The sequence below is a fragment of the Antechinus flavipes genome, chromosome 1, assembly GCF_016432865.1.
Source record: "Antechinus flavipes isolate AdamAnt ecotype Samford, QLD, Australia chromosome 1, AdamAnt_v2, whole genome shotgun sequence".
NCBI classification, from domain to species: Eukaryota; Metazoa; Chordata; class Mammalia; order Dasyuromorphia; family Dasyuridae; genus Antechinus; species Antechinus flavipes.
In genome coordinates this window covers 567,392,401-567,408,771 of record NC_067398.1, presented here as the reverse complement: position 1 = coordinate 567,408,771, position 16,371 = coordinate 567,392,401, and the positions used below count along the sequence as shown (strand labels likewise).

The following is a 16,371-nucleotide window of genomic DNA, read 5'->3' as shown; positions in this document are numbered from 1 at the left end:
CCTTCCTTCCTTCCTTCCTTCCTTCCTTCCTTCCTTCCTTCCTTCCTTCCTTCCTTCCTTCTTTCCTTCCTAGGTTGAAGATCTGTCTGATACAATACTAGCATGAGGCCCTGTCCTTCAGTTCATTAATGAAGTCTCTATGCTATTCTTGTGGAAAAGGTTTTGACCCACATTGATAGAGGGAAATTTTTTTTTTTGTTTAACCAGGGAATTCTTTACAATTTATGAAATCACAAGTCTAGTCATTATCATTATATAGTATGAAAAATAAGTACTAAAACTCCCACAATTTCTATGGAAACCCTTGAAAGAGGCAAAAGTTATTTTCCTTTGATATCTAGTTTCAGTCACAGCAACCAGAGTGAATATTTTTCTCAACTTTTTAACAATTTCTGATATCATTGCTTTCTTCTTCTCAATTGCAGATATAAACCCAGAGAAAAACTGAGAGTGAACTTTGGGACTCCTGAATTTCTTGCTCCTGAAGTTGTGAATTATGATTTTGTTTCTTTTCCTACTGATATGTGGAGTGTTGGTGTGATTGCCTACATGCTGTAAGTTGGCCTAAAATCAGAATCTGCAAAACTGTTCTCATCCCCATTCTATGCAATAGATTTTGCTGTTCTGGATGGATGGATGGGACAATAATAGATAACATCATAAAAGTTAGAGCTAAAAGGAGATTTAAAAAAAATCCTGTTTGAGACTCATCATTTTACAAAGGAGAAAACTGAGGCACAAAATCACATAGTAAGTTAATGTCTTTTACAAATTAATTATATAAAAACATTACATCCGATCCCACAGAGATTAATCAACAAGCATTTTATTAAATATATACCTTGTACAGGATATTATGTTAGGAGCATTAGGGATATAAAGAAAAAGCCAAATATTTCCTATCGTCAAGGAGCTAACATTCTGTGTGTTGGAGTAATATATATAACATGTACAAGATAAATAAACAGAAGACATTATATAATACATGCACATATATGCATATATAATATACATGTGTATATATACATATTCACCTATACATACACATATATGACACACATATCTATGTATATATATCTGTCTATCTATCTATTGTGACCCACACTGCCTGGAAAGACAAACAGTCTTTATTAAGTATCTACTATGTGCCAGGCACTGTTCTAAGTGCTGGTAATACAAATATGAAAAAAAGAAAGACAATACTTCCCCTCAAGGAACTTACAATCTATGGTAAAGACAAGACACCAAAGGAAAGTGAAAAATTGGGTGCCTTGAGAAGATACTTGAAAAAAAAATCAAGTTAAGTTAGATTTCATCTTTCCCTCAGAGTTCTCCAGTATCCTTAAAGATTAAGGGTATGTAGGCTCTTTAACTATGGCTCCAGTCCCCTTTAATGATGTTTACTCTAAGTGGAAGGGGTAATTTTTGACACTCTAGTTCCAAATAATCAGATTAGCTTTTATACAGAAATACTTATTTTAAAGGGCATATCATAATTATGTAAATTTGCTCCTTCAATATGTAGAAAACATGATTTTCCATCTCTGAGGAAGGGAAAGAGATTAGTTCAGAGTTTAGCTCAGTTCCTATAGGCCCTATCCCAGTTCTAAGTCCAAACTCTTTTCTCAGTCCCCTTGAGTCCTAGGCACCCTGGCTTCTCAGGGGCTGGCTACACTATCTCACCTTCAAACCAGGCTCAAAGCTATCATGGCTTGAATTCCTAGGACAGTGACTATTGCCATTATCACCTGGAATTGAGGACAAATAAAAAACAGAAATGAACATCTCCAAGCCCTTTGATTTGAAGTTGGGATAAAAGAGAGAGAGTAGACATAGAAGTCCTTCCCATCTTTCTAGCTCATTCATGATATTTGTGCTGTGGATAAACTGGGATCTTCACCTTCCAGATGAAACTAGAAAGAGCAAAAGAAGAGAGTCTGAAGAGTGAGACTTTTTCAGTCTCTCCAGTTTAAAAAGCATAGATAGCCAGTCAAAAAAGATTATAGCCACCCAGCACTAGGAGATGCAGAGACCTCCATGTTAGCAAATCTGGGCTTGCACCAAAGACTTCAAGGTACTTCCATATTAGGTGGACAGGACATGAGCAGACAAGCCCTGGTTACATATATAAAATGCAGTCAGTGTAGCATAGGGTCCAGAGAACTGTCCTTCAAGTCACAAAGATCCCCGTTCAAGAGCTGCCTCTGACCTCTACTAGCTAGATGGCGAAATGCCATAGACAGCTGTCCTAGACAAGTCACAAAGGAGATGACAATCTGAATTGTGGAGGGAATTTTCTATCGAGGGGTTCCTTGTATGAATGAAATCACATTTCTGGTTTCTATCCTTAATTACAAACTAATTTTGAGGTACATGAGAACAAATGCTACTTTCTAGGAACCAATATACAACTACAATAAATTCATTCTTTCTCAGTGAACACACTGGAAAAGGTTAGCTTCCCTTGTTCTCCTACTCCCAGGCAGGCTTGATTCATTAGAAAGGGACAGTTTACGAGGAGTCTGCTGTTAAAGAAGTATTGGTGACCTTACTGTTCAGAGATGACCCCACTGATGGGCGATTACTATCTCTGTGTGGGTGTATTTGGAAAGTACTTTCCACACACAGAACATGTGAGGGTTATTCTTTGATTTGTGGCTTCAGTCAAGGTTGACTAAGCCCTTTTGCTGTTTTCTATGTGACCTTCAGTTGGTGACTGGTCTGAAGCCATTGTTTGTTATGCAGTCTATCAGCTCACAGTTTCTGTCTGTTTCTGTCTGGGATGCTGATTCCTTACATTTGGTCTATACTGTTTGAGGCTCTGCTTCAGGGGTTGCCTTAAAACAAATCTTCTGATCTGACTGTGGTTTTCTGACATTAGCTGGTTTGAGAAAAATTTGTCCCAGTCCTAAAATGAGTACAGAAAATGGCTCACAGGCTATTTTCTGAGAAAGTCCTTTTCTGTGTATGATCTATTTTGACCAGATTCTTACTTTCTCAAATCTGTGTGACCCTCCAGCAAAAAACAAACAAAACCCCCCACACATATATGTACATGTTTGCATTTGCATGTACATATATACATATTCGTGCATATACATACATAGACATATGTAATATATTATGTCTCATATAATATATATGAAACTATAATCAAGGTATTTGCCTTTACCAAAGGGACAAGGTAACTAACTGCCTGGAGGTACCATGTAATGAAAATTAAAGTTTCACACCCCAATCTGTGTTCTGCTTCCATTTCACCACCATCATCAAAGCCACTCCAAAATAAACTATAAAATGGTTTGAATAATTTATATTTCAACCCTCTTATTTTGGAGGTAAAAGTGAGTCTATGGCCAAATGAAAGATTACTGAGGTCCCTTTTCTAATAGTGGTGCAGTGACAGAGTGTTAAACCTGGGTTCAAATCCAGCCTCATACATTTACTAGTTGTGTGACCCTGGGCCACTTTACTTCTATTTGTTTCCATTTTTTCAACTGTAAAATGTGTATAATAACAGCACCTGCCTTTGAGGGTTGTTGTGAGAATCAAATGAGATAATATTTTTAAGTGCTCAGCATGATACTGGGAGCATGGAAGGTACTACATAAATGGTTATTTTTTTCCGTTATAATCTTTATTCTTTGTCATCATGGCTAATAGTCATCAGAGTTTCCTTAGCATTCCTCTGTTTCAGACACCTACACATTGCCTTATCCTTAGCTCATTAATTTAGGTAACTAAGAATATGCTAGTGTAGCTCATTTCTTGGTGACATGAGAGGGAGGATTGACTCAGAAGTCAGAGCATTTTAATGCGAGCATCAGTAATAAGAAACATTATTCTTATAATTTGAGTACCTAGTGTATACTTGACACTTCTCAAAGGCAGAGAAGATCTAGGTGAATAAGGGAATTAAATATTTCCTTCTTATATACACTTTCCACACATAATTTGATACTTCTCTTTTTCTGAAATCACTCTCTCCTGGACTGCAAATTCTACTCAGTTCAGTTAAAAAACATAGTAATGCAAGAGGCAGCATGGGGCATTGGCGATTAAAAAGCAAGCCTCAGATTCTGGAAGATCTGGATATAAGCATTGGCTCTGCCTTAAACCGGCTATGAGAAGCTGGACAAGTTATTTAAGCTTTTATTGCCATGGGCAAGTGAGGAGATGATCTCCACTAGTAGAGGAAGTCCCTCACTAGAAGATCTCTTCACCATGAAATCCCACATCCAGTCCAAAAATGTTCAAGGCAAAGTATTGGTCCAGGGAAAAATAGTCTCTGCTCTCAAGGTGCTTCTCTTTGGGGGAGGGAGAATGAGGAGATGAGACTGGAGGATGGATAAAACCACTCTACAGATAAATAAAAACACTAGGTAATTTGAGGAGGGAGAAAACATGTCTCCTTGTCCCTTTTATTTCAATAAAGAAAATGTATACATCCTCATTCTCTAATCTCATCTCCGCCTCCATGCTGCCCTGGCTTCTTTCAAGTTTCAACTAAAGTCTTCCCACTCCTTAATTTTAGTGCTTTTCTCTCTGAGATCATCCCCAAATTGTGCTATTTATATCTTCTTTGTACATAATTGCTTGCATGATATCTCCCTCATTAGACTGTGAGATCCTTGAGGACAAGACCTGAATTTTTGCCTTTCTTTATATCCATAGTGCTTAGTACAGCGCCTGGCACATAAGTTGGTACTTAATAAATACTAGCTGACTGATTGTTTAATTTTCCCCAGGGAAGCATGAACAAAGTTAGTTTTTATCAATATTGTCTCACCCTTTCTATTGCATACCTGCTCTGCACTTAGTTGGCAAGATGTGGATATTTCTTGGGCCTCTTGACACTTTCCTGGCCACTTTTTAATGAAATAATTGTTATTTATAAGCCAAATTTATATAAGAGCATGATAGGAGGACGCTAACCAGGGGGTATAACCTGGAATCTATACTCCTGGCTGATTGGCTGCTTGCTTTGTTTATTTGTTTTATATCTGTTTATTCTTTCTAACTTTTGGGAGGCCTTTTCTTATGATCCTGAGCTGTATGGTCATGCAGCTCTAGATAGTATTGGCAGATTCAAATCCTCTATCAGTGACTGCCTGGTGGGCCCTTAAAAAATTTAAGAGCAGAAAATTTCATTTGGAGGGAAGGTCTACTGGAACAAAGTAAAAATGGAAATAAAGATGACCTTTTTCAACAGGATGTTAAAATTACATGTGACAGGCAGGAGCACTATTGATGAACTGAAATATGCCCCAACCTTTCATTTGCAAAACAAGTGAGTGGTGGGTCAGTCTACTTGCATGTTCCAGTCACAAGGTTAGATGTTTCAGGGGAACTGAAATTCTGAAGACACCAAAGGGTATTTTCATGGAAGGTGTTTTCCCTTACTTTGTGCCACAGTAATCATCAGATATTTTCTATTTAGGATTTACATCTTGGGAAATACAAACTGTTATTTTTTAAAAATTACATTCAGTTGATATGTCACCCGTATATTTAATTCAACAATCATTTATTTATCATTTTAAGGTACATGAAACCTTTTCCTCCTACAGTTCCTCTGAAGTTAGGAGTGAGCGCATGATTATCCCCATTTTAAAAATGCTTAATTCAAAGAAGTCAGTTAACTTGTTCAAGGTTATACCAATCCAAATCCATTAATCCAAAGTTAACAAGCTCTTATTATGTGCCAGGTACTGTGCGTGGTCCCAGGGACAAAAAGAGCAAAAAAAAAGTCTCTGTCCTCGAGGAGCTTGGGATAATGATGATGATGATGATGAGAGATTATGTGTCAGCAATGTGACATAGAACCAAGTTTCATCTCCAAGTATAGTATTAAATGTTTGCTTTGCATAAAACATTTCACTGGGTGCTGGGTATTAAAGAGAAAAACATAATAGCCTTGACCTCAAAGAGATCACAGTCCCTTTGGCAATACAATATACTCACAGATAAGTTTAATTATATTGAAGAGACAAAAGACACAAAGGAAAAATCAGACTAAATGTTGTCTAAAATCCTTCGTAACCTAACTTTCCACCATTCTTCCAGTCTTCTTACAACATATATCCCTCAGTCCAGTGACTCTGGCATCATGGCTGTTCCACAAACAAAACATTTCATCTCTTCCTGAATCCAGACCCAGGGCTCTTTCCTGAGTGCATTACCTATCTGTCTAGGGTAAAATGGTTTTGTTTTTATCTTTTCCCCAGTATTTGAAACAGATGTTTAATGACCGGTGAATTGAATTGAATTCAGAGGATCATAGATTTAGCACTGGAAACACCTTGATTTTACAGATTGAGAAACTGAGACCTGGACAAAAAAGTGATTTATTTAGGGTCATATCTAGTGTGTCTGAGGCAGAACTTAAACAAAGATCTATCTTGACTTGAAGTCCATCATTCCATCCATTATACATGATTGTCAAGGGAAATAGCACATCTGTAGGCATTCTAAAATTTCTCTATTTTTGTCTTTCAGGCTCAGTGGATTGTCTCCTTTTCTGGGTGATAATGATGCTGAGACACTAAGCAACATTTTAGCTTGTAGGTGGGACTTGGAAGAAGAAGAATTCCAAGACACATCTGAAGAGGGCAAAGAATTCATCTCTAAGCTTCTGATTAAGGATAAGAGGTAATTGTGATAAATTCCATAACTTTGACCTGCATTGGTGGCCAATATACCATGGAATGGTTGGGAATCCTTGGGAACTCTCAGCCTAATAATACCAAATTATTTTAGCACAATTTACAATTTTGGTATGGCTTTATAGATAGAACATTATTGTCATCTTTTGCTCCAGTCCTATGTTTGCCAAGAAATACTTTAACCAAGTACTTAAATGATAAGCCTTCTGTATGTTATTATATTAAATAATCGTTAGTTCATACTGAAGAGAACAAAAAAGAATGAAGCTGGATTAAAAGGAGTTGACTTTTAGAGGCATAGAAGTGCTAGGGGACTTGATTTTCCCTGGATTAGCACTGGGAATAAAAGGAAGCAAATGATACAGCCTCTCAAAGAGGTTATATTTTAGTGGGGATGGGATGGAGCAAGGTGAAATGGGAATTGGATGTTTAGCATAGTTATACAGATAAGAAAATTAAAGGAAAATCAGGGAGCTCTACATTTAAACTATTCAGGGTAGGTATTTTTAATTCCTTCTAAAAGTTCTCCAGAAATGGAGATTCTTTGTTCCATCCCTTGCTGTAGGATTCATTTATCCCCTCATATCAATATTGAGCAGCACTGGTTTTGCCTATGGTTGCCTATTTTGCAGGAAGAGGATAAATAAATATAAGTCAAGTAATAGGAGGAACTATTTGTTATATTGAGAGTAAAGAGACAATATAAATTCATGATATTTCTGTTACTTGTTACTGTTTTCCAGGGAGTGCTCAGATAGGGAATGCCATCTCTCCTTCAGGAGCCTTATAGAATTCCAAGGCTGACCTGCCTTATTTACTTAACAAAACTATTATTTTCTCTTTTAGCTGGAGAATAAGTGCAAGTGAAGCCTTGAAGCATCCTTGGTTGTCAGATCATAATCTTCATCGCAGACTCAGCTCACAGGTTGCCAACTTTATTTTTTTTTGCAATTAAAAAAAAACTTTTTCTTTACTGTGCTGACCAGATGTTAGAAACTCATGCAGCTGTTTTGAAGTTCTTTCCATTGCTATGTGTCATATTAGCCTTCAGATTCTAAGTTGAATGCAAATGGTTTAAAACTTTTTTTTTTAACTTAGAATTCTTGAGCACATGATAGTTTCAGATTCGTGGAACTTTAGAGCTATTCTGAATCTTAGATTTCATCTTGTTCATCTCTATCATTTTATTCAGGAGGAAACTGAGACCCAATGTGAATTATGACTTAAATCATACAGCTAATAAATGGTGGACCCACGACCAGAAAAAGGATTTTTCTATTTTATACAGTAGACATTTTCAAAGCCCAACTCTGCCTCTGTTAATATTGGGAATTAACATACAAAAAATGAAAAAAACTTCATTTTTGTCTTAGGTCACTTACATTGATTAGGAGGTACAAATTAAAAAGGGAAAAAGCCATAGTGATTGGGAGAATCAGGGAGGGATTTTGGTAAGATATCACTGGAAAAGAACTTTAATTTTCCATTCAGTGAAAAGGGATTTTTAAAAATACCAATAATGTTTAAAGCACTGTGCTAAGTTCTGAGGATACCAAGAAAGTAAAAAATGTTCTAATGAGGGAGAGAACATTTAAATAACTAGTTACATACAAGATATATGTGAAGTAGGTAGAAGGCATTTAAATTAAGGGGAGAAGGCAGTAGCAGTTGGGAGGATAAAGGGAAGGTGGGAGAGTTCTAAGGGGGGGCAAAAGGGGATACATTAAAAGCATAGAAAACAAAGGCATATTTGGGAGAAATGGTGTCTCAAGTTTGGTGATTAGCAGCAAGGCCAATTTGGATGGCTAATAGTGGAACTTCTGCATTTGTTATCAATCATTTCGTTGATCCAGTGTGTGATGTGAGGAAGTAGATAAGCAACTTACAAAGTTAGGAAGACTAGATGACCAAATAATGTATAAAATTTTGTCTTGAAGGAGATATAATTTTAAAGCTACTGAATGATAGTTTTAAAAATTGTTATAATATTTTATTTTTCCTCTCAATTGCATGTGAGTGATTGGTTTTTAAGGTATCTATAAGAATATTAAAAGCTGGAGGGGCCTTAGAAGTAAAATATCAAAGGAATGCAAATGATTACATGTGGCATTACCAATAAGCTACTTCTCTGGAAAATCTTTGATAATAATTTATGCATATGTTTAGGTTATTTGTAATAAAGATGACAAATAGGTAAATTTTTTGCATATAATTTTTATAGCATACTACAGTTTCAGAGTCACATAATTAACTGTAAACTTTATAGTATCCAACCTCACCCTGCATTTATTGCTTTAAAAATTTTCAATACATAATTTGATTTAGTAGGAAGGAGGGAAATTAGCATTTATTCAGAGCCTACTATGCACCAGACACTATACTTAGTACCTCATAAATATTATCTCATTTTATCCTTACAGCAACATTGGAAGACAGGTGCTATTATTATCCCCATTTTACAGTTGAGGAAACTAAAACAAATAGAGATTAAGTTACTTATCTATGGTCACATAGCTGGTAAGTGTCTGAGTTCAGATTTGAATTCTGGCCTAATTTTCTGGCATGCCATTTAGCTAGTAGTATACCTCTATCTAGTAGAGTAAATACAATCTTAAAAGATATCTTTAAAAAAAAGTATTCCAAGAATATATTAAGATCTTATCAAGTTCTTTGATAAATATAAAAAGGCATTTTTTCAACAATCAACTGAGTATCAAAAATCAACAATAGCAAAAATAGTAAACATTCTCATAATCCTTTAAGGCTTACAAAGTGCTTTAGAGATCCAATCTCATCCTTATAACAATTCTGGGATGTGGTTACTATTGTTATTCCTGGTTTTATAGAAGGGGAAACTGAGGTAGATAGGGACAGAGTGATTTGTCCAGGATTACACAGATAGTGAGTGTCTTGAAACTGCATTTGAACTGTTACCTCTGTAATGCACACAACAGGGAAACATATGCTTGCCAAAGGTATTTGAGCTGGTTGGTAATTCTGTCAAAACACAAATAAATGAAGGATTTCTTAGGTGCTTAGTATTACTTTTTAGTCTCAGAACACAACAGGCCAGTTCAGATAACATCCTCAGTTGTTCAAAAAAAAGATTAGTTTAGCAATCCACAGAGGAAAAACCAAGGGGATGAAGAATGAAAAATGCAGTGACACATTAGTATTTGATATACTATTAGCCCAAGTGATACACTGGTATCTGCAAAGTATAACATGTTCCAAAAATTTTACTTCTGTTTTAATCTTTAAAAAACATTGATAGCTTAAAATTGCACTAAGATTTTTGTGACACTCTAACTATAAAACAAAATAGAACAAAAGAAGCTATAGAAGCATGGTAGAATGTTCAATAAATGTTAAATACCTACTCTGCAGTAGAAAACATGACTCATAAACTCATGGTTCTTTATTTTATTAAGAGGGAAAGGCATAGGCAAAATAATACCATCTAAATTAATTAAAGAATTATAGAACAAAATGCCATGTGCAAGGTCATTTTTGATTAAGGAAATAAGGAAAGGCTTTATGGAGGAGGGGATGGCATAAAGCCCGTGGATTTCAAGAAGGGAGAGATACCCCATTTCTACCTTATAGCAAATAACTTGAAAATTTGTTCATATTACAAGTGAGAAGTTAAACCAGAGCTCTAATGTCTTTCAAAATATCTTGTGACTTTCCTAGAAAAAGAAGAACCGAAGTTCTGAAGCTCAGTAACTGGTCACCCAGGACCCTGCTGAAGAGTGTTCCAACATGGAAGGTTTGTCTGGGTCCCTCCAGTTTTCTCCTTTTATATAACAAGGGAAAATATCCGAGAAAATTGTCTCATTTATATGAAAGTGAGAACTTTCCTGTACTCATTGAAAAATATCTTTGAATTTGAATTGGATTGAACCAGTCCAGTCACCAAATATTTATTTGGCTTTTGCTCTATGCAAAGTACTATATTCAGTACCAAGAATGCAAAGACAAAAATGAAAATGTTTTTGATATTTGAAAATTAAAATAGAAAACAATCCTGTCCTCTAGAAACTTACATACTAAAGAGCTAGCTTAATTTATCTTGGAAAAGAGAAGGCTTAGAAAAGAATCTAAAAAGGAGCTTTTGTGTTATTTATTGTTGTTTTTGTATACCATGAGTTGAATATACAGTATTTTTTAATAACTATTGAGTGAAAGAGTAAAATTGATGTTTAACTGTGTTTTTCCTTCCTCTCTTTTTATTTTGGTTTTTTGAAATAATAAATTTGATTGATGACTTTTACATTTATATCAGACATTTATTTTACATAAATGCACTCAATGCACTGAATGGATCCTCTCCTAATCAAGATACATATAAGTAAAAGGAACTAATATGGTGACTCTCTCTCACAGTTTATGCAAATTTCCATGCTCATAATCCCTGAAACACTAACAATTTTCCTGAAAGGAGAATACAACAATTCATCACTTGTTCTCCAAGGCCAAGATTGCTCATCCCAATTATTCAATGTTGGGTTTTGATTTAGTGTTTTTTTCACCTATTATAGTCATATGATTATTGTTCCCTGGTCTTCTTCACTCAGTCAATTTATACATTTCTTGAAGTCCTCTTTGATTCTTAAAGCACAGTTATAGCCACTGGCATTAAAGCAACCATTTCTTCGGTCAATCCCCAATATATGGGCACTTATTTTGTTTCTAGTTTTTTGGTTTTTAAATTTTATTTTATTTTGTTTAGTTTGCTACCATAAGAAATTCTACTATGAATATTTTGCTGTATACATATTGACTTTTTATTTAGTAATCAATGGCTTATGGGCCAAAAGGAAAGTAAAAGAGGATTTAGAATGGTTGAATTGAATTTTCTGAAGACATTAAATGTTAGAAAATTAGGGAAAAAAAGGGGGGCTTATTTTTATTTTATACAGAGCAGACCAAAGAGACTGGATTATCTTTTCTTTCCCCTCTTTACTTGAATTTATGTTCTTTTCAGATTTTGTACACTCATCCTCATCCTCATAGTTTAGGGCTATATCACACTGGACATGTTCCTTTGTCCTTTTCTTCTCTCACCTTTTATTGCAGAAACATTTTCTCAGCTGGTTAAAAACCATCCATTCCTAGTTGTCACAAACCCTGAGGGTTCACCGCAAACCACCTTCCCACCATAAAGAAGGGTGCTACCTTTGAAGCACTGTGGGAACTAGATCAGTGGGCGAAAGTGAGGTTAGATTCTAAGAAGAGCCAGTTACCAAGGGCTGGTTATGTAGGGAATGGAGAAAGGTGGGGGGGAATATGAAAGCCAACTTTCTTGAAATCAAGTTCAACTCCAATGGGATGCCTGCTATGGGATAGGGTTAAGCATTTGGACTGATTTAAAATGAAGTATTGAGTTCTATGGTTAGATTTATTTTCAATTTGTTTTTGGAATAAGATATTATTTTGAGGTTTTAATACATTCCTCTTTTACCCTGGTCATTTGTACTAGCCACCCATTTTTCCTGGGTTCCCAAAAATCACACTGTACCATAGAAAATCAAATAAGCCCCCACCACAATCCTGGCAGGAGACATTTTGTACCTTTCTGGTATATTGTGGTTGGTAGCTTTGTTGCTACTGTAAGCACTAAATAGAAACATATAGCAATTTTTCCAAGCCATTAGTTGACCATGAAGAATCAAAGAGGTATATGGCTCAAGATTTAATCTGTTTGTATTTTTTTAATTGTTGGTGGACTATGTATGTGTGTAAAATAAATACAAATTCAAAGTACTAATGCTTGAAGCAACTTTGGTTCAGATAAAAGAAAAAAGAGAAAGCTCCATATTACCATTCAACAGTGTCAAGATTGTACAACCCTAAGATAATATTGATTCTTAAAATTTGGTGACAAATAGCTATTTCAGTGGAAAAAATAAAAGATTTTTAAAAGCCAAATGAATATGACTTAAAATCCATGTTGTAAGTTATAAATTTACTCTTTGTTAGAAACAATTTGATGTTTAGAAGGAAATACCATGAAAATCAACCTTACAACTTTTCAGTTCTTGTTCTTTCTTCTATCCAGTTTCAGTTCTTGACCCATTTATGAGAATATTGCTCTAGAGCCATAATCATTTTACAAAGGAGATGGTTGAGATCTGGCTTGTTCAGTCTTTGATATGACTGCATAAACCAGTGGAAACTCTCCCATGCATGATGGCCATCCTGCATTTGATCCCCAGGGTATGAATAACAAAAAATGAAATTAATGGGCAGCCTGCAAACATTTGTCCCTTTCCCCAATTCACATTAAATAAAGAGTCTGTTTTGCAATTTTTTTTTTAAACATTGTAAACAGTGGTATTTGGCAAGAGGTTTCTTATGGGGCAGCTAGATGATACATTGAATAGAGGACTTGGAGTCAGGAAATTCAAATCTGAATTCAAATCTGGCCTCACACTTATTAGCTGTGTGAATCTGGGAAAATCACATAATTCTGTTCACCTCAGTTTCCTCATCTGTAAAATGAGATGAAGGAAATAACAAAGGAAACTACTTCAGTATCTTTGTCAAGAAAACCCCCAATGGGATCACAAAGAATAGGGCATAACAGAAATGGCTGAACAACAAATATATGTGTATATGTATGTGTGTGTGTGTGTGTGTGTGTGTGTGTATTATATTTATATACATATCTATTCCCACTTATATACGTGTGTGTGTTTTCCTGGATAGGGGAAGGTATAACCAGGTAATTATTAGTTTTTAAAAGTACTGCTGAATCAATAAGATCCTTATTTTGTTTCCTTTGCAGGAAAACTGCTGTGGTTGCTGCCCTTTTGAGGACATTTTGGAAAAATCAGCAGTTCTGATGTTTTGACCCCAGCAATGACTGGAGGCATTTACCAAATGAAGTTACTCCACCTCTTTAACTGTATTACTGAGCTGCTTTAAAAAGAAAAAAAACATTTAAGTTAGGAAGCTCCCAGAAGAGGAAACCAACAGCTGTTGTTCCCAAGGAGGTGTAAATACCAGAACCCCACATCCTTTACCTTATGTCTGAGATGGTTATAGTAGTTTACTTTGGGAAGACAATTTTTTCTGCTGCCTTTTGCTTTCTCTATAGATGGAGCTTACCGTAATGTTAGTTGTTGCTCAGTTAGGCAGGTGGACTAGAGATGGAAGTGATGTGAAATTTTCAAACCTGAAATTGTGTTTGAAGTGGAGGAGGAAAACTACTTGTAAGTTTTAAGCTATGAGAATTACATCATGGAGATTTTGTGGCAAAAATTTTTTTGTATAATATAGTATGTGCAAGAAACTTACTACTTTGGCTTATGTTACAACTGAATTATTTTCATGATTATTATAATTCATTCATGATAAAACAGGGAAAAACTTTGTGTACTGGCAGTATACAAGCCAATGATTGTTACTAATTGAAACAGTTGGGGAAAGCTGTCAAAGACAGGATCTCTTAACCCCCTGGATTTCAAACTTTGTTCTAATTTTGTTAGAGTTCTGAAATCATCAGTGAATGACTATATCCAAATTCATAGCAAGCAGGCAAACTCTCCTTGGAAAAGGAAGGAGTTGCTTCTAGTCCTAAGTGATTTGGGGTACTAAGTACAATGTCTGAATAAACTTTAGTTATGACAAGTCACACATGAAACTGAATTTATAACTTTAAAGTAAGGAAAATCAATACATTCACTTGTTAACAAATGAGGATTAAGCATTTATTAAGTTCTTCTGTGTACAAGAAAGACAAATTTCCCAGTTAGAAAAGTTTATTCCATGATCTATTAAGCTATTTCATTAGATTGAATAAAGGAAATACCTGTGACTAATAAACTATTTTGCATACAAACTATACTTTTAGGAGAAAAAAAAGCAAAACTACCACAGTCTTTAAAAAAAGAAAAACATGAAATATTTTTTAAATGAAAAATGTTTTCCAAATTCTATATCACTTTCCAAATTCTGTAGCAAATGCACACTTTTTCATTTACTTTCTCCAGGTACCTGTTTTCAAATAGTTGTTTTGCTGTGATCACTTACAATAATGTCTTTGTTTTGGGTCTCTGCTCTTTCTTTAATATTGAAGGGGACTGTTTTATGGATGATTTGGTAAATAGAAGTGAAGACTGATCAAATGTTCTTGACATATTCCTCACATTTCCAATGTCCAATTGGCGAATACTTCCAATATGGCTTCAAGAAAGAAATATGTATAAAATGCTTATTCCTATTTTACAGGTTTGTGGGAACTATAGGCAATTAAGATTATGGAATTTGGCCAAGGTCCTATGGAAAGGTATTGGGAAAGCCGGGCATGAAACTGCCTCTTTTCTCAAAAGTTCTTGCCATCAAACTTCTCTCCTCTTTTTCCTTTGGCCTATTCATTTTTGTTCCAGTCTTGATTTCCCCTCCTGTTTTTATGTGACTATGCTTACAATGTTTAGTTTGGTTTCCTTATGGGAAAAAAGAGAAAGCAACTGTATGCTTGAAGTCTTATATTACTAGGCTATCTTTAGCTGATGATATGCAGTGGATTTGGAAAGTTATAAGCCAATGCATGCATGAATAATCACTTATACCACAGGGTCCTGGCATTCATTCAAATGCTAAATAGGACACAAGGGTCTGATTTTAAGCCCCTTATGGAACAGTGTGTTCTACTATGGAGCAAGGAAAATCTACCCCGATATTTTCTTGCCTGGCTGGATGTAGCTCCAATTTTGATCCACTTTATCAGGTCCATTTCGCTAGATTCTAGCCTGAATTTGAGATGCCCCAGACCAAACTAAGGGTGTGAAATTCATCAATGATGATCCGAAATGATTCCTGAGTGTGGAGTACTTTGGTGTTTAGAAATGAGTCTATTTTGGAAATGTATTTTGTTTAGATTTTTGTTTTAAGAACTACACTTGGGTGAGAAAGTGCCCCAACACTAGCTGAGTGCTTTTAATAGGGATATTTGGAAGTGTTAGCTTTGCAGAGTTAATTATTTCAGTCTAAGTTTATAAAGGAATGTTATATAATTGTTTGGAATTATATTACATAACTTTGTAGTTTTGTGGGGCTGATCCCACTATAAGTTCTTATTTTTTAATGTTCTCTTGTTTCAGCAGGTCAGGAATATGTATGGGGAAGAAGGGCTGGAAAGCAGATGAGTCAGGCCAAATATAAGCAAGGACCTAAGCCTCACAGTAGATTATATATGAACATAATCATTGTGATCAATTTTCCAAGGGGATATGATTTTTCTTTGAATAAAAGATTTAAGTCTTATTGTTCTTCCTAAGTTTCCCTTACTTTTTTATATTGTGCTTTAAAGTTTTCAGAGTTCTTTATATATATACATATATAGATATAGATATATATATACACATACATATATATATCTATATATGTATATATATGTATATGTATAATTTCATTATGCTTTTCTATTGGACATCTCTAATAACTTTGGCAGACAGTTAAAGTTGAATCTTGATGCTGCATTCTCAAACATAGGGAAGATGTATCTTGCAATGGAGTTAGGTAAGAGTGTACACATTTATAGTTATAAGACCCTAAAATTTATCCAGAATCTGTACACAGGAAGATAACTCATAGTCCTATGATTGCTATATAAGTAGTTCTTCATTAGCTTTCCACCTGAGCTAACTTTGTAATTCTGGCCTGCTATGCTACTGTATATATTTTCGCATTTATTGTTAAT

The 16,371-nt window shown here is 35.1% G+C and overlaps 1 protein-coding gene across 4 annotated transcripts in view; it reads left to right on the top strand.

Annotated features, from left to right (window-relative positions):
* MYLK4 (myosin light chain kinase family member 4) overlaps positions 1–15,935 on the top strand; it is a 152,843-nt gene extending 136,908 nt beyond the window's left edge. For all 4 annotated transcript variants that reach the window (XM_051970791.1, XM_051970789.1, XM_051970790.1 and 1 more), the window contains 5 exons: positions 426–554; positions 6,499–6,651; positions 7,512–7,590; positions 10,359–10,434; positions 13,456–15,935. In XM_051970791.1, coding sequence (XP_051826751.1) covers positions 426–554; positions 6,499–6,651; positions 7,512–7,590; positions 10,359–10,391 — 394 coding nt within the window. In that variant the 3' untranslated portion in view covers positions 10,392–10,434; positions 13,456–15,935. The remainder of the gene's footprint in view (positions 1–425; positions 555–6,498; positions 6,652–7,511; positions 7,591–10,358; positions 10,435–13,455) is intronic.
* The last annotated feature ends 436 nt before the right edge of the window (positions 15,936–16,371 follow it).